This window comes from Panicum virgatum, chromosome 1K, assembly GCF_016808335.1.
Source record: "Panicum virgatum strain AP13 chromosome 1K, P.virgatum_v5, whole genome shotgun sequence".
NCBI classification, from domain to species: Eukaryota; Viridiplantae; Streptophyta; class Magnoliopsida; order Poales; family Poaceae; genus Panicum; species Panicum virgatum.
Window position 1 is genome coordinate 26,805,967 of NC_053136.1, and position 18,663 is coordinate 26,824,629.

At 49.0% G+C, this 18,663-nt stretch overlaps 1 protein-coding gene across 1 annotated transcript; it reads right to left on the minus strand.

Moving 5' to 3' along the window:
- Nucleotides 1-17,387: 17,387 nt before the first annotated feature.
- On the minus strand, nt 17,388-18,372 carry LOC120651894 (fasciclin-like arabinogalactan protein 3). Its single transcript, XM_039929534.1, has one exon. It carries the CDS (start codon nt 18,349-18,351, stop codon nt 17,674-17,676), a length of 678 nt encoding a protein of 225 aa, XP_039785468.1. The 5' UTR covers nt 18,352-18,372; the 3' UTR covers nt 17,388-17,673.
- Nucleotides 18,373-18,663: the final 291 nt, after the last annotated feature.

Genomic DNA, 18,663 nt, shown 5'->3' on the forward strand with positions numbered 1-18,663 from the left:
TAGGGTTGGGGCTGCGGGAGGGGGGATTGTAAAAGAGCCAGGGTCCGCCCTGCGCTGCACGCGCCGCGGCAAGGCGCTGCCGCTGCCAAGCGGGCTCCACCCAACGGCTGGCCCACCGGTCAGCGAGCCCGGGCGCTTACGCGGCCGCTGGCACCGCGCGGAGCGCGCGCTCGCACCCGCGCCGCGGCAGGCGGGACGCGCGGCGTGGCGACACGCGTCCCTGCCGTACCCGCAGAGCGCGGTGGTGCGAGCACCAGGGAGCAGCTGTTAACTATTTTGATGTTCGACGGACAATGGTTATTTCATTGTGAATTTTAGTGGTGGGCATTGGCCACGAGCCCACGAGTCAATTTCTTCCGAGAATACTTCACCACCCATGTTGTCTAGATCCTCTTCGTCTTCAACAATCCACGTGAGGTACCTATGAGGAAATTAGCCACACAATTAGCACTCAGGCCATTTGCACATAGGTGGGCCAACAACTGCCTCTGAAATTAAATACTCCCTCCATTCTAAATTTTTAGTTGTTTTGATAAATCTAAATACATAGATTTTGTTATGCACATAGATAAACACTATATCTAGATGCTTAGCAAAAATTATGCATCTAGATTTGCTAAAACGACCTACAATTTGTAATAGAGGGAGTATTATTTATAGCTAGGTGACATGTATGGATAATCTTTTTGCCAGTATTAGCTGACTCTATTGTTGGAGCACTCTTAGGATACTACTAATTGTGAAGTGGTCTAGTTAGGGAAGTGGTCGATTTCTAATACGCCCTCTGTTTTGTTTTATATGACGCTGGTTATCACAAATTTGAGTTAAGTAACGTCAAATAAAAGAGAACCGAGGGAGCTTGTACTAAGGTGGTACTGTGACGTTTGCTTCACAAGATTGCCTATGTGTACAGTTGATAAGAGAAAATTTTGCATTTCGTTCTAGTATGCATAGGTGGTGTGACGTTCGTTTCACAATATTGGCTATGTGTGCCATACATGGTACCAAAACTGACTCTTGTTGAATCGGTTTTCAGTGGACCAGGTATCAATGTGTGTCCTCCACTAAAAAAAGTATAGGCCATAAAAATATATGTGCTATAAATTATATTTATGATTAATTTATTCTCTATAGTGATGTCATCGATGTCAAAGGTTCTCGAAGAATTATATATGCATGGGATTCTTGTGGCGTTCATACAGGCGAACGTCTTTTTGTGTATACGAGCGAGTGGTTGTACTATATGTTTCGGAAAAGCATATGGAGAGAACTAGATGATTTTTCTAAAAGCAACGGAGAACCTTTTATACTGCAACAATCAATGGAGCTCCTCTCACTATAGTTTCACTACTACGAAAAAGGTTTTTAAGAGCAGGTGAAAACCTATTTATAGGGGCAGGAGTGATACCGGCCCGCCTCATGCTTCTCACAGCTACAAATAATGTTTGGAAAGGCTGGTAACCCACTTGCCCCAAAAATCCATTTCCAAGGGGAAATCCATCCCATGACCCAAGCCTGAAAATTGTATTTTCAAGGGTAGACTATGGGCTCACCCGACCCTAGTATTTCCAGTGGCAGGTTGTGGCCTGATCAGACCATGGAAAGATCCAACCTACTACAATAATTCACCGATTTGAATTTGAATTTTTTGAATATATTTACCGCTATTTGTAAAGACGCTCGAACTATCACGCTAGTTCGCAGTTGGATGTTGTAGCTAGTAATCAATATGGAATATGTTTCTTAATATAAATAATTATACATACTAAATTAATCGTATATATATTGAATATATATTTTTCATCTATTCCCCATCACAAACGCTACTGGAGCAGACAAAAAGGTGTTGAGCCTCCCACTGTCGAAGGTCCCATCACAAACGCTACTGGAGCAGACAAAAAGGTGTTGAGCCTCCCACTGTGGAAGACCTTCGTGTAACGTCCCGCTTACATCTGACAACTTAACTAGGACACATACTAACCTCATAGACCAACACATGTCTTTTCTGCACACTTTGTCCTCACTCGTGCGCACCCGGAAATAACTTCCCGATCGGTCACCCATCCCCAAATTGCTCCGGGTCAAGCACGCTTAACCTCGGAGTTCTTTGGAGACCGGCTTCCGGAAAAGAAGTTGCAACTTGTCGGTATGAGTATCCTATTAATTCTATAAAGTCCTGGGCCAGGGTGTCACATACTCACCCCCTTTAGAGACCGACATCCTCGTTGGTCAATCCCAAGTTAGGAACGCCCTCTCTTGGCCACGCTCCGTATGTCTAGTACGAACAGCCCATGTGCCACGCCCGTGCGTCCAGTGTCAACGGTCCCTGTGCCACGTCCGTGCGTCCAGTGCCAACAGCGCATCCCAGATGCCCGCACACTGACCCGCCACGCGTCCGTCCACATGCTGGTGACATCTGCGCCCCCACGCGACCGTGCTCATGCCCGCGCACTTACGCCCGTACGTGCCCGTAAATCCGCGAGAGTCGGCTCTGATACCATTTTGTAATGTCCCGTCTCCTCAAGGCCGGGCCCGCTTACATCTGGCAGCTTAATTAGGACACAGACTATCCTCACAGACCAACACATGTCTTTTCTATACATTTTGTCCTCACATGTGGGCACCCGAGAATAACTTTTTGGTCGGTCACCCATCTCCAAATTGCTCTGGGCCAAGCACGCTTAACTTCGGAGTTTTTTGGATACCAGCTTTCGGAAAAGAAGTTGCAACTTGTCGGTATGAGTATCCTATTAAGCCCTGGGCCGGGGTGTCACATACTCACCCCCTTTAGAGACCGACCCGGGTTTTTGAAAGAAACTCAAATCCCTGTATCGTTGTGATAGTCCCTGAATCAGTAGCTATTACATACAGAACTCATTTCAGGCAGTAAATCAGTTCATACTCACTTAAAAAGGTTCAAACATGGATTTAATTATTACAAAATCTAGAGGATTTGCAGCACAAATTTATTACAAGCCCCTTGGGCTAAATTGGAACAAACAGAAAATGGTAGCGGTAACTGGTCTTCAGGCCATCCTTCACCTCAAACTTCATCTCCACAGGCAGCACTTGAGCGTAGCACGGGCTTCTAAGCTTCAGTCGTACCACCTGTCAGTGTTGGCGTCGAACTCCTGATCGGATCTTGCATCTTACCAAACTATCATCAAGGACGGGATAGGTTCGCGTCACCATCCATATGCAAGCTTTGAGTGGATGCAAAGGTATAAAAATTAGCCAATGGTAGGCTGAGGTTCCCTATACAAGAACATATATATATATATATATATATATTTCCATAATCATGTCTCTCACACATCCCAGGTCGGTGCAGGAACTCTCTCCCCCAGCACCTCATCTGACTCCACAGGGAAAAGTGGACTAGAGGGAGGTAGAAATCTAGGTTTACTACTCTAAATAAAGTAACAAAAGAGTATGAGATGTACATGTCCGAGTACGCGGCTATACGTATAGATTTCACCCTGCAGGGGTTGCGCACCTATACCCACTCGCCCCGAAACTAGCCGGCAAGCTACTCCAACTGACTCCGAAGCACCAGAACGAGACTAACCACTACAGCACCATTCCTGTCCCCCCAGGTTGGGATGCAACCCCCTCGTGGTTGGGGCGCCCTGGAGTTGTGTTGCCCTCCACCTGCCATCTGGAGTTCTACCAAGCGCCCATGCTCCTCCCGCATTAGGCCTCCCACGCACTACCCTACTCCTAGCAGGTCTGGTGATGCGCATAGCTAGATCGGACTGGATCCACCATCACAGTGGGTAAGTGGAGTGCACGAAAAGTCCTACAAATCTCGGATACCACATATGTCCATAAGAGCCGGGGCAAGCTCTCATCACGCAGTCCTCCACAGTGGCCCACCAAAGGCACCCATAATAGGTCTCACCTCTCCTTGGGCACCCATAACAGGTATCGCCCCTCCTTCTCTTCCTGCACCCGCCACAGGTGCTCCCCAGAATGTGCCCAATACACATTCCCGGCAAGTAGCTTGCCCCCGTTAAAAGCCCTATCTCTAGCTCCTCACAAAGTGGGTCTCATGCATGCAAGACTATCATATCATGGAATCCCATACCCATTCACTCTCATAGTAGCCAAAGCATTCAAGAATACATCAAGGAGTCATAGGATACAAGGAATAAGGTAAATAAGTAGGCCGTGCAGGCTTATCTCACATACACAAAAGTAGAGCAACAACAATTCTAGCAAGCAATGCCTAATAGGTATTCAAGTTGTAGATGGGCGTGAACCTGGATGCTCCTCGTAGAACTCCTGGGTCTCCTGGTAGTCCTGGTCGTCGGTCTTCTCTTCAGCAGCAGGACCCATTCGTAATTACAAATTACTATAGGGGACAAAGTGCAAAAATGCACAAAACTACCCATATAAGATCCAACTCACAACAAAACTTACTCTAACGCGTAGATCATGATTTTAGAAGAATTAAGAAACTGGTTTCATAATTTTTGAAGTTCCGGTTGATTTATTATGAATTTTTGAAGCTTAAACAAAATTCTGGAATTAATAAAAGGTTTTCGGAAAAAGAAAATCACACAATCATCCACGTGGCAGCCTCAGGGCATGCCATGTGTCATGCTGATGTCGGCATGACGTCAGCACGGGTCAGCAGAAGCTGACGTCATTATGACGTCAGGGTTGACTTGGTTAATGTTGACCAAGTCAATGGTCAATGGGTCCACGTCCAAACGGGTCAGCTGGGCCTACGTGTCAGCGGCGCTGTGTCGCTGATGGGCGGGGCCCACACGTCAGGTCTGGTTAAAGAAAAAGGAAAAGGGGGAAAGGCTGTAACGGGCTCAAGGTGTAAGCAGGCCGGCTTGTTGGCCCACTTGGCTCGGCTCAGGGTTGCGGCTCAAGGCTTATCAGGCCAGCTCGGACCACGGCTTACTGGGTCGGCGTACTGGGCTTACAGAAAATATGGCGGCCCAGCTGATCCTTCTTCTTTTCTTTCTTCTTTTCTTCTCTTTCCTCCTCCTCTTCTCTCGCTGATGTCTCGATCCCTTGTGGCAGCACCTCTTCCTCCCACTAACGTCTGGGGCCCGGTTGTCATACTCGACGGGATCTGCTATGGCTGGGCGATCTAGTGTGGCCTCGTGCTCATGTGTGCGTGTGTGTGTCCGGCCTTGCGGAGCAAAATGGGGCAGAGACGAGGTCCGGCGGCGGAGACTTCCAACAGCGACGGCGACGGCGAGGGCTCTGTGGCGGTGCGTCCTTCTGGCGGAGTCGGCGACGGGGCTTCCAGGTGGCGACGGCAGCATTAGCAACGGCGGGCACGTGCGAGTGCGTGTGTGCTGTGCACGCGACAAGCAAGGCCTCGGCGGCGGCGGCCTGGACGGTGTGCGCGCAGGGCAAGGGCAAAGCGAGGCAAGGCGGGGTCAGGCCCAAACGATGATGGTTCTCCTGCGGTGAGGGTTCGGCATGTGGGTTCCCGGCGGCGAGGCATGGCGAGGTCGGTGATGCGGCGGCGAGGAAGGGCAGGCCAAGGTGGAGCATAACAGAGCAAGGCTCGGCTCGCTGTGACGTAACGTTGCGGGCGAGCGCGTCTCCAGCAGACGTGGTGACGGTGCACGGGTGGTTGGAGCAAGGCACGATAGCGGCAAGGCCGCGACGCATGGTGGTGTGCCAAGGCCAAAGGCCTGGCCAGTGTGCGCGTGCGCGTGCGCCTGCCACGACGTCGCATGGTGCGCACGGCGAACAAAGCCGCGGTGAGACCAAGGCATTGTGGGGGCGAGGTTCAAGCGGCCAGGTTGGTCCGCGAAAGTGCTCACGCGCGAGCTCCTGGGATCCCAAGGTCGCAGCGTGGCCGGGCCGACTCAGCGGCGACGACGGCGCACGGTTTGGCATGTGGGCACCCAGCATCTTGGAGTCGCGGCGGTGTGCAATGATGGCGGCATGGCCAAGGGCATGGAGGTGGCAGTGGTGCTCACTGGCGGTTCGTGGTCAGGCTAGCGGGTCAGGTGCGTGCACACAAGCACCTAGAAAGCCAGGGTCGCGATGGTGGGACAAGGATACTGTGGCAGCGGCTCAGCGAGCACGAGCAGAGGCTCGTGACGCTGGTACGGAGCACGCTGGCGGAACACAACCATGGCGAAGGACAGGGGAGACAGCGTTGGGCTCCTACAGACGAGCACGGTGGGGGTCCCTAAGGGGCTTGCTACGACGTTCAACGGCAGCACAAGGCACAAAGGCAGCAAGCTAGGAAGGGGGAAGGGTGGATGGTGGCCTACCGGGTCGGATTGGTGGAGAAAGGGGCGGCACTGTGATGAGCCAATGCCGAGGCGGGTCGAGGCCGTGCAGGCAGAGCAGCAGCGGTGGTGTAGACGATTGGGCGTCGGCTAGACGAAGCTCCGGTGGGCGGCGGCGTCCTTCTTCTCCCGATGCTCCTCTCCTCCTTCTTTCTTTTTCCCCTCTCCCTTCTCTGCTTTCTTGGTGGCGGCGGCTGAAGGGGAGAAATTCCACAAGGGGCTCTAGGGTTTCGCTGCGGCCGGACGGGGCTTTATAGGCGGTGCGGCTAGGGTGGAGAGCTCGCGGCGGGCCTGGATGCTGAGGGTGTCGATGGGATGCATGCGTCGGGGCTGTGACGTGTGGCGGCATCACGTGGTTCTCCTCCTCGCGTTTAGAGTTGCGGGCGCGGGCTTGGCGCCTATGCAAAAGGGGACAAGGTTGGCAGGGCAGGCAGAGCAATTTGCAGCGGGCATCATGGCGAGGCCGTTTCCTCCTTTTGGCGCGGAGTGAGGAAAAGGCGAGGTGGAGCGGGTAGGTGAGGGGCTCGGCGGCGTCGTCCGTGCGGAGGAGAAGAACAGGGGAGGGGGAAAGCAGCTAGTGGGGCCGGCTTGTCAGTGGCTCAAGGCGGGGGGGGGGGGGGTGAAGGCTGGGTGGTGGTCTGGGCTATTGCTTGGGCCACTTGGGCCGTGTAGAGGGGGAGCGAGGCAGGCCGAGAATAGGGGTTACAGGCCGGGCGAGTGCGGGTGATCGAAGGTGTGGGCCGCGCTGGAGAGGGTTTGGGCCGGCTCGGCGAGCTGCGCGGTTTGGGTTGGGGTAAGTGTTGGGCTATGCTGTGTAGGCTGTGTTAGAGGCTTTAGGCCTGTTAGCATTTGAGTTCAAATTAATTGGCTCAAATTAATTTGAACTCCACTCAATTCAATCAAACAGGCTAAAAAATAATTTGGATAAAATCCAACAAACAATTTTAAACATGGTAGATTCGATAACTCCAAATAAAATCCAAATAAATCACTCTAACAATATGATCCTTATATTTATTTGGTTTTAAATTCCAGGAATTTTGAGAGAGATAGCATCAATACTTAGGTTATTCGAGCTAGTTGCACAATCACACAAAAAGTTTTTGAAAACTCACATTTTTGGAGAATATAACATTCCATAAAAATTACGAGATGTTACACTTCGTATCTTTTATCAATTGCCGGTTCATGTTCCCCGGTGAACATAATCCCACTAGTGGAAATCACAGCTTCATTGACAAACGGGATTCCTCACTGTAGAGCCCAAATTCACCATAAAGAAAGTTCAGTGATGAATTTATGATGAATTTCAATTCGTTAAAATGGTGCATCAAGCTTATTTTCCCGTGCCGAAATGGCCGCAAACGTAACAAAATTATTTTTTCCTGTGACAAACAAACTTTTATCACACTGTTTTTGGTTCAGTGACGAGTCGCTGAAATATCATAGGACACCCGGATCCATGTGTACACGTCCGCGCTGACCGTGGCACACCATCAATGCCGTTAAGCGACGTGGCCTAGACATGCTGGCACTCCACATTTCTTCATCCTCGCTGGCATGTGACGTGTCGGGCAGCACATGTGGCAAAGAGGATACCGATGTGGCAAGCTGGTACAAGGCCATGTGGTGAGACGAGTGAAGGCCACATGTCACTTTAGTGTTCGGTCATGTGTCATTATCTTGTGTTTTCACATGTCCTTTATCAGTTCGCCCACGTGTCTTTTTGTCGGTGATCCACATGTCGTTTCTATTTTTCTCCACATTCCTATGCCTATTGAATTCACGTGTCTTTTTCGGAGTTCCGCTTCTTTGCTGTTGCCGCGCCCCGGATGTTGTCCTTCATGGTAACCATTCATGCTGAGGTGTTCGACTCCAACTCCAACATCCAAACGGAGACGGACCCAGACGACGATGACCGGCGGGGCTATCTTGTTCCAGTACCCTAGAGCCCCGCTCTGCACGTTGTCTGCCACATTGACAGCACCTTCAGGTGCCCTATATGCCCTGGCTTGGCAGACCGGTGGACTAGGCTGAATTAGGTGAGGGATCACGTCATGGGGAGGGACAAGTCCTGTGCCCTGAGGGAAGACAACAAGAAGTACAGTCAGCACTGAGTCCTTGCTCGGAACGAGGGTTGGATGCTGTGAGCCCTATCACCGCCTCGTGGAGGCGGCTTCTAGGTAGTGCCGCTGTTGTTGTCGTCGTCCATTTCCATTGCTGCGGCTCCTAATTTGTGTTTGAGTATGAAATCGATCGGGATTCGGAACTCCTCTGTTGTGTATATGTTCAAATTAATGTACTCATCATAATTTGTTGTTCAATTGTTTGTTGTCACATATTAATGTATGCATCATCTACCGAGGGATTCGTGCCCCTTGGATGCTAACTCCACGACCACGATCTGCAATCAACCAATGGTAGAGTCAAATGGTCATCAGCACCACCCGGTTCGTAGATGCGTATCCAGAATCCAGATCCCCAATCTTACTAGGCGGCGGTGGTGGTAGATCCCAGTTCACGATGCTGGGTAGGTGTCTTGGTGTCCCCGGCAGCTTCTAGGGAGACCCCTTTTGTTGCCCGTGCAAGTATGCTCCACCGCCCATCCGTTGTGCAGTCGTGCAGAGCGGAGGCCTACTCTAATGGTTCCAATCCGGCTAGTACCTCATCCAGAAGTATGTCTCCTTGGCCGCAACCATCAATTTGTTGATATGATTATAGTTTGCAAGTGATAGTTCTGATTTTCCTCTAGTACATGTTGAGCTAGTTCCTATAATCCAGTCACTCCCTCATCCTGCTTTGTTTAGAAACTTTTAATATCAATGGACAGAAGTTGGATAACTAATTTGAGAAAATTCACACCTTCCTACACCTGTGGAGTGGATCACTTCATGGAGTTTGTTAATCAACAATCCCTGAGCACGCCCATATAAGTTGCCATGCACCCGTGTTGATGGCCATTATTTCATATTTTGACCATCAACTTCTTAGGAATAAATTGATCTTTACACTATGTTCCATTTATATTTTGTTTAATTCTAACGAGTTCCACAAGTTTTGGATGACATTTGATTCTAGGAACAAGTGTGCCTGTTGACGTTTCGTAGCATCACAAATAATATCCACAAGCGCTCGGATATCGTCGTAGAGTTTCACCCAAGAGTATTCTAGAGTATCATATCCATAAGGAAACGTGAGTATATTATCTAAGGCTCCAACTCATCCAAGGACACCACACTACTGAAGAGGAAAGGGGCTAAGAGGATTCCTAAGGCTCAGAACTTAGCATAAGACAAGATCTAGAATTATCGTTGTCAGTGTTCCGGATCTCTGGCTAGTAAATTTGTGTGCGCGTCATAGGAACGGATGGTAATACAAGGATAGACACGGGATTTTATTCTGGTTCGAGTGGAATGTCCCTACATCCAGTTCGAGCTCCCATGCTCTTGTATTCAAAGTTTGCGGTAGGGGTTACAAATGGGCGAGAGAGGGAGCGAGGGCCCCAAGTCTCTGGGTTGCGTGTGTGTGTGTCGATGTGGAAGCGAATGTTTTGATCCCCCTCCAAGGGGTACGTATCCCCTCTTTTATAGCCCAAGGGGTGAGAGTCTACACAGAGAGAGAAGAAGGGCGCGTGGGGGTCGGGCGACTCCCGACCCCTGCCTACTAACTCTATGGTGGGTCATGTTGACCTATCTTGACTTGAGTCGTTGGGATGTCTTATCCGTACAGTGCTTACTGTAGCATCATGAGGGGATAGGATTTCCACCTGGCAGCCACGTCCTCCACCGTGGGGCATGGCCCTGTCCCATCCTGACACAGCGCACGTCTGCTCGTCACTGTTGATGGCGTCACACGGAGTGGGTGGGGTACGCCTCCGTCCGGACGGCGTGGGTTGACCCGTCGCCCACTCTGCTCCGTACAAGAGCTTGGGACGGTCACGTCCCTAACTTCCCAGGGCCACGTCTCGTGACCAGCTTTTGACCGAAGACACTCCCAGTTTCCCGGAGAGCCGTGGTCATGGAATAAGTGGGCCCTTTCGTGAGGGTCGGACCGAGGCGGAACTCCCTCGTAGGGGTCAGGCAATGAGCTCAAGGGTCATGGATTTTAGGTGCCGGATGAGGATTTCTCTCACAAGTTCCTTAGATGTTATCTGAAGAGATATGCAGGGCAACACCACCAAATGCAGGGCAACAAAATTTTACCCATTCAGGCTGTTCTATGGGGCCGAAGCCATGAGCCCTGAGGAGCTCAAGCACAAAGGCATCAGGACACAAAACAACATTGAACCTTCGCTAGAAGCCGACCTCACTAAACTTGACATCTTGCAAGCTTCAGACAACTTAGACCAATACCAAAAAGAAACACAAAATTGGAGAAATAAAAAGATTGGGTCCTCAAAAGGAAGCCGAATGTTGAAACAGTCGAAAAGCTCCAGTCCAAATGGGATGGGCCATACCTGGTGCTCTACTCCAACAGACCAGAATCTTACCACTTGGCAGACATTGAAGGAAATGAACTGCAGCATTCATGGAATGCTGACAATATAAAAAAATATCAAAAATGTTAGGTCTAGAACCTAGCTTGTAATAAGAAGGCTGAGTTACAAAAATATAAGCATACTCAGACCTTCGAGACCCGTCTAGTCTTTCTTTTTTCTTCTTGAGTCCAAGGACTGCACTCTCAATATAAAAAAAATATCAAAAATGTTAGGTCTAGAACCTAGCTTGTAATAAGAAGGCTGAGTTACAAAAATATAAGCATACTCAGACCTTCGAGACCCGTCTAGTCTTTCTTTTTTCTTCTTGAGTCCAAGGACTGCACTCTTGTTCTCACATAAGGGAACTCCACATCGGAGGTAAGGTTTTTAATGAGGCAGCTACTGCTGTAAAATTCTAAAGCAGTAAAGAGTCTTTTCCCTTCAAACAAATGTCTCATGTCAAAGCGATCACAGGGTCGCAAACATCGACCTTCACATTTACACCAAAATCTAAAAATACCTAAGTTAGCAAAGTTCACAATCATAGAAAACTTTGCAGATTATCTAAAGAGTGTATAATCTACACTAAAAAAATAAGGGGCTATCGACCCAAGAAAGGGATCGAAGCCAAAATACCTTCGGCCAAAAAATAAAAATTGTACAATCTACACTAAAAAGCCAAGGGGCTGTCGACCCAGGAAAGGGATCGATGCCAAAATACCTTCGGCTGAAAAATAAAAAGTGTACAATCTACACTGAAAAGCCAAAGGGTGGTCGACCCAGGAAAGGGATCGAAGACAAAATACCTTCGGCTAAAAAATAAAGTGTACAATCTACACTGAACTGCCAAGGGGCTGTCGACCTAGGAAAGGGATCGAAGCCAAAATACCTTCGGCAGAAAAATAAAAAGTGTACAATCTACACTAAAGAGCCAAGGAGCTGTCGACCCAGGAAAGGGATCGAAGACAAAATACCTTCGGCCGAAAAATAAAATGTATAACATACACTAGAAAGTCAAGGGGCTAAGGGGACAAAATGTATAACATACACTAGACAAAATACCTCCATCACATACATAAAAAATGTATGTACAATATACGCCAAGAGCTAAGGGGACAACCATCCAATACCTTCGAGGCAAATCTGTAAGGGAGGGGGAGACATTTTAAAACTTCTACAAATTTACCCCGAAGCCAAGCAAAAAGTGAATCAGTCTCAAGCTTGCAAGGTTCCGGCGAGCAAGAGCTTGGGAGGAGGGGGGAGACATTTTCACATAAAAAGCTCCCCCACCCCCCGAGACCCAACCCAAAGTGAAATAACACCTACCCATCTCGATGGATGGAACAAATATTGTAAGAAAGCAAGACATACATGCCAAACAATTTAATTACATCCCATCATTCTGACAAGCGAGAGCTAGGGAGGGGAGGAACAAGTTTCAAAGCACAAACGAAACTCTTTCCTTCTAGTACTCAATATCGCAACTACAAAGGGAAAGTCACTCATCTCGAAGGATGAGGCACCAGCAAAAGAAAAGGCACTTAACAAGTTCGTTACAAGTATCACACAAAATCCCTACCAAACCATTTCAAAAATTCTGCAATGCTAGCAGGCCTGGGTGAGCGAAGCTGTACTGTTCCCAATCCATTCCGCTCACAATGAAACCATCGCCATGAATCCATAGCAGACAAATGTTCAGAGCTGGCCTAGCAGGAACAATCGCATGGACAAAAGAATAATAACCGATTACAGTACAATACCATAAGTTCACCACAAGAACCACCACCCCAGGAACGGTCCAAATCTAAACCTTCGCGCCATCATCTTCATGGTTCGACTCCAAGGTCCTACCTGAACAGCTGGCGATATCTTCACGTCGAGCGCCCTCGTCAATCACACCCTTGGCAGCTTCACGAGCCCTCTTTGCCTACAAAAGCAAAAGGAAAAAGAAAGAATGACTAATACAGCCAGATATGTAGATTGAAGCAGCAAAAGAAATAGCAGGCAATTAGAAAACCAACCTCTTCCAACCGCCTTTGTGCAACCTCCCGCACCACTTCCCTCCCAGAAACCTTCCAAAATCTTCGAATAAAAGACTTCTTCACAGCCTGGATCCTCGCTATATCATCCTCAAGCTCAAAGTACTCGGGAAAGGCATAATCACGAGAGGCCATCCTATCAAACTCCGGACAACACTCGTGAGCCAATACAGCCATAATGCTTTCGCATGTCATGACAGCGGGATTGTCTGAAACATTGGACAGAACGATCTCGAGCACTTCAAATTATTTTAACAACCAATCTAGCAGCCCAGGCGCTCCTTCTTTCAGGAAACGGTGAAGGTTCAGCACCAAATGTTGCTAAGGCCTCATGATATTCTTCTCGAATGGCAGCACTCTTAGCTACAATTTCACGAGAGGCCGCTTCCCAAGTTTCACGGTCCTCCTCAGCTTCCTTCTCTAGCTTCGAGATGAGTTCATTCTTTTTCTTGACATCAACCTTTAGGTGACGAACCTCCGTTTGAAGGTTCGCGATCCTTGTGTTATCACTGTTGATAGTACCCCAAAGGTTGTCAATAATACCTTCGTCCAGCTCGATCTTCTCTTGCATTTCTGAATAATCTCCTCCTGCTCACTCACTTTCTCATTGAGAAGGTCATTCTGAGACTTCAGAGAACTACGAAGGTTTTCCAAAGCCTCATTCACCTTCTTAAGCCTCCTGTTCTCTTCAGACAACCGAAGTTTATCAGACGATCTGGGCAAGAACTTGGTCTCATCTCTCTTTGCGCCACTCATAGTGGTGCAACTTGCCAAGAGGGCCTGCACAAAGCCAAATTTATCAAACAACTTTCCTCAAAACATATAAACCAGAGGCAGGAACAACTTGCGTACCTTCAGGCACAAGGACGCAGTAATTCTCCCAAGGTCCTCTATACCATACCCACCCAAGCTCTTCCCAAAACCTGCAAAAATCGAAACATCCATCAGACTGATACTTAATTCCTAATGGGCCAGAGGAATTTAAAATAAAACACTCACCTTCGGAGTCGAAGCTCTCGACGTCCTCAGGAAGGGGCAACTGAGCTCCAAGTCCTCCATGAGCAGAAGTCCCGGCGCCCGCCGGACCCAACTCCAACAATTCTCCAAGCACCAAAACCATGTTCACAACATCTACTTCAATAGCATACCAAAGGTACGGGCAACGTCAAGACCCTGAAAAGAAAGGCGGCGAGGGATTAAAGAAGTACCTAGCTCAGAAAATTTGTCGGAACCTTCGAGCGTAGGAGCAACGGTCATCTCATGGACCTCTTGGCTCTCCTCTCCCTTGTAGCTAGGAGGGGACGCCCTTGGTTCTTCCGAAGCTCCAGCAATTCTAGTGTCTTGAACCGCAATAAAGTGAGTATCCTCCTCGGGATCAACCATCTCCTCATCAGCCTTCTCGTCATCATCTCCAGCATTAACCCCCTTAGGAAAATTCTTTGGGGAAGCCACCTGCGACTCCTCGTCGCTATCATCATCGAGTAAGTTAATCATTCGACGAGGGTCTTTCGACCTCTTATGAATGTCGATAAGCACCGAACCAACATTATCCAGCTCTGCATGAAAGGAACCAAACTGATCAAGATAAAGATCAACCCTTCTCCCATGACACAGATGCCAAGGAATACTGCACTCCGTTGCATGGAGCTCCTTTATGAAAGCATCGCTACCCATATCATCTTTAGCAATAGGAAAAGAATAACCACTGGGATAAATAACCTCTTCTTCTGCTCCTCCGCCTTGCTCGTGAAGAACTTGGAGCTAGGTGCCCGCGGAGGTTTCTCGGAGGTTCCTTTGGTAGCCTCAAACAAGCGCGAAACCTTCGCACCAACAACCTTCGCGAGTCGGCTTCCGCTTGCCTCAGGATTAGCTTTGTTACTCCTCTTGGAAGTCGGCGCATCGCTAACCTTCGTAGAAGAGGCCGAAGTCGCGGAACCTCTTCCTCTCTTTTACCATGGAGCTTTGCAAGGTCCGTAGACAACCTTCATCTCAGAAAAAGAGCGATTCACCCTGACCTGCTCCGGACATTACTCAATAATGAATCGTGCTCCTTAGAAGTATAAGGGCCCAAAAGAACAACAGCCTCCTACACAATTTCCTCTAGAATCAAATCATCAAAAATACCAATTGGCTTCTTTAAACCAAACTTAGGAAACGGCAATTTGTCCTTTAGACTACTAATCTCAAGCTTCACGAAAGACCCTGGTAACCATCCACTGGACAAAGGCCAAATCATAGCGGCCAAAAATTCTTCAACCAAATCGTGGCCACTAATAACACCCGTCATGGAGGCAAAAGCAGCGGATCAATCTTTGTAACCTGGCACCATTCTCTTAAACTCCGCCTTGGTCACATGATTGAATGGCTGAAGCTTCCGGGAAAGAGGATAGGAAACCTCACTCGAAGGATTAGACATTGGAAAAGCAATCTTAGCGTAAAATCAATACTGCACCCAATCATCCTCCCATTTGTTTTTCTGACAAAAGCATAGCTCCATATGCTCGATCTTTTGAACTTTGTTTGCCCTTCTGGGGTGAAATGAGTAGCAAGCACTTTGAGAAGTATACACCTGATCATCATCTTCAAAGGTAAACTTCCGACCCTGCGGATGCATCTCGTAAAGCCTACGAAAGGCATCCGCATCCGCATCCACCCCCACCCCCCCGAAGGTCTTGACTGCGTAGAAAAACTTTGACAGTTGCACAATAGCATTGGGTGTCAACTGGTGTAACTTCAAACCAAATCACGCAAGAATTTCCGGCACAGCGGGAATCGGAGACCAGAAACAAAGAAATCACGAAAAATAACACGCTCTCTCGAGGATCGGGAGTCTCTTCACCTTCGGAGTCACGACAGACACCAGGCTCAAAATATCCTTTCTGCGCATATGAGCCAACCAGAGACTTGGTAGCTAGGGATGGACCAAACCTCAAGGTCGGTGGAGGTTTCTCCCTGCTCCCCATCAACTCCGAAGGATCAGCATCAACTTGTGAAATATCTTCCTCACTCACTCTCGGACAAATTCTACTGTTCTTCTGCGGGACTGTCCGAGTTCTCAGGATCTATCTCTTTGGCCGTGTACTTCACGAGAGCCATACCTAAGGAAGCGAAACTATCAAAACAAAAGACCACATAACAAACAGGAGAGGAAGAATAAGGAAAAGAGGAAACAGACTTAGAAGAGTCAATGAGAACAGTCTGAAGATGCGAGACAACCCCTTTCACTTCGCAAAGGAGGGGGCGAATCAACAATCGCCGCGTGTCTAAAATAGACAAGCATGCGAAGGTTTTCCAAAATCGTGAGCGTGAAAGTGACCCCGTGTCGATGCACTCCCAAAAAACTTGATCGCCCTCAACTCGGTGCAGAGTCTCAAAGAGGATGGAGGTTTGGAGGCCTGCTCTTCCAGAGAACCTGTGCGCCCAGGCTTCTGGAATGGAGATGCAAAAGCGCAGAAACAGCAATGGAATGTACTGTGTGTTCTTACGTATGGAAGAGAAGAGGAGCACTACCATATGTAGAGCCTGGTAGGCTTTTAAACCTCCAAAATTGCAGCAATGACAGCCATTAATTGTCAGTTACTAGTAACCTCCACCACAATTGACATTAGTTACTACTTCTGAATATTAGTGGTCAGCCATCAATCATCAGTTACTAGTCACTAACAACCCTCACTCATCATCAGTTACTAGTCATCAACAGAGATTGAAACTGCAAGTTAAACACGCCTGGCTCAACTTGGTAATTTGGATACTCTGGGTATATGTCCAGATACTCTGGATCAAGGTTCGGACATCCGATCATAAATACGGAAACTCCAGATATATGTTCGAATACTCCGGACATATCCAGCTTTTCCATCTTTGTTCTTGGAATTATTTGATTAATTGACTTAATAGGCTCCAGACCCAATTAATCCAATAGTATGTTCTTCTACATTAATATTTACTTATATATAAGTGCCAGCGGCCACTAGCCCATTTGGTCTAGCGGTGTGCTCAGCACCCTGCCGGCCGCAGTTTGAGCCCCCATGGGGGCGGAATCGTTGGCTGGATGTGGCGCAGTTTATCTGCGCATTGAAAAAAAAATTCCTTGGCTTGCACCACTTCAAAGCACAGTCTAAGGCTGGTTTAGTCTCACGCGGGCTATGCTGCCACTGTGTACGGGTGGAGTGGGGATTCGAGAATTTTTTTGACTTGCATGAGAGTTTGTCTTCTACCTTAATCATAATGCCTTCGAGGAGGTCTTACCCCGGCGGGTCGAATTTTTTTATTTACATATATCTAGGGGCAGGCTGCAATGTGACCCGTCCTAGAAATACCCTGTTAGGAGCGGTTTGAAACACGGATCGCTGTTGAAAACAATGATTTCGAGGGCGGTTCATATTTCAACACATCACCCTACAAAATAGAGACGATGGAATGAAAGTGAAACACCAACTGCCCCTAAAATAGATTTCTAGGACCAGATGAATTGCTATAGTGCAGGGGCAGATAACCTTTTTTTCCTTTTCTAAAAAAAATGAGACGATCCTACACAGTAGTCCGTGGGTCGTCCACTTTTTACCTGTTTTTGACGTATTGTATTCCACTTCAATTGTGTAGCATAATGGACAGTGACTTATCTATTGAATTGGGATAATTTAGATGGTTTTGTCACGTGGAGTACACGGTAATGTAAGATCTCTGTTACACAAAACTGAAAATTAAGCGAGCGAAAGGGAAAAAAAACAGAGAGAAAACGAATGCGACGAACTGTCATGTTTCGCGGAGCTACCTGGCGCGCGTGCTTTCTATAGGCTATTCCATTCTGCCGCTCCGTTGAACATGCTCAGACATCCCGGCCGGCCGGCCAGCGGCGGGCGCTACGCGCGCGATGACGATAAAACTAAGACGCGGGGCTTGGAGCAGCCGCCGCGGATCCGGGGCTTTCTGCCTTGCTCGTGGCATCGTCGGGCTTGCCTGTGACCTCCTTGGACTCCTCAAGGCCCGCCGGCTTGATCTTTCCCTTGCCACCTTTGCCACCCTTGCCGCGGCGCCCGGGCGCTGCGTCGCGTTTGCCGAACCCGGGCGGCAGGATGGGCTCGCTGATCTCCATGATGGACACGGTGTAAGGGCGCGCGGCGACGACCTTGACGAGCTTGGCGACGCAGGGCGCGCCGGGGGCGCCGAAGTACATCTGGCCGTCGTCAGCCTTGGAGTAGTTGAGGACGCCGAGGGCCTTGTCGGTGTTGGAGAGGAGCGTGGGGAGCAGCGCCGTGCGGGTCTTCATCTCGTCCAGCTTGATCGGGTCGAAGTAGCTGAGGAGGACGTGGTTCGCCACCGCCTGCCGCAGCTTGTCAGCGGGCAGAGACACCAGGGACTTGACCGTCTTCTCGGGGACGACCAGCAGCGACGCCGCCTTGAGCTGGTTGGCCTCCGCCGCGACCTTGGTCTGCTCCAGGACCTTGGAGAACCCGGCGTACTGGGGCTTGTCGACCAGCATCTGAATCACGTCGAAGCCTGCCAGCACCGTGGGCGAGGCTGCGGCGAGGACGAGGAGGGAGAGCAGGATCTTGGAAGCCATTGTGGTTTACAAGGATGACAACTTATTGTACGAATTACATCGATCGATCCATGGTTGAGCTTGGTTATAAAGGCCCGGGAGAGTTGCTATCTTTGGCAAGGGGCCCTCTCCTCCAGACATTCTCCTGTGCAGGCGCGCCATGAACGCCGTCGTCGGACCTGCAGCTGGACCCCCGCGGTTCGAGCGTCCACGCCTTTTTGGGCTGTGGCATGCACATTTGCGCAGTTTGGTTGTCATGAAGAAAAAATGGTAAATTGTTTAGTTTATTAAGAAAAAATGAGCAATTTATTTTGGATCAAAATATGGGCATGC

Bases quoted from the DNA above. Each gene is read 5' to 3' on its own strand.
- LOC120651894 (XM_039929534.1), bottom strand. From the start codon at position 18,351: ATGGCTTCCAAGATCCTGCTCTCCCTCCTCGTCCTCGCCGCAGCCTCG.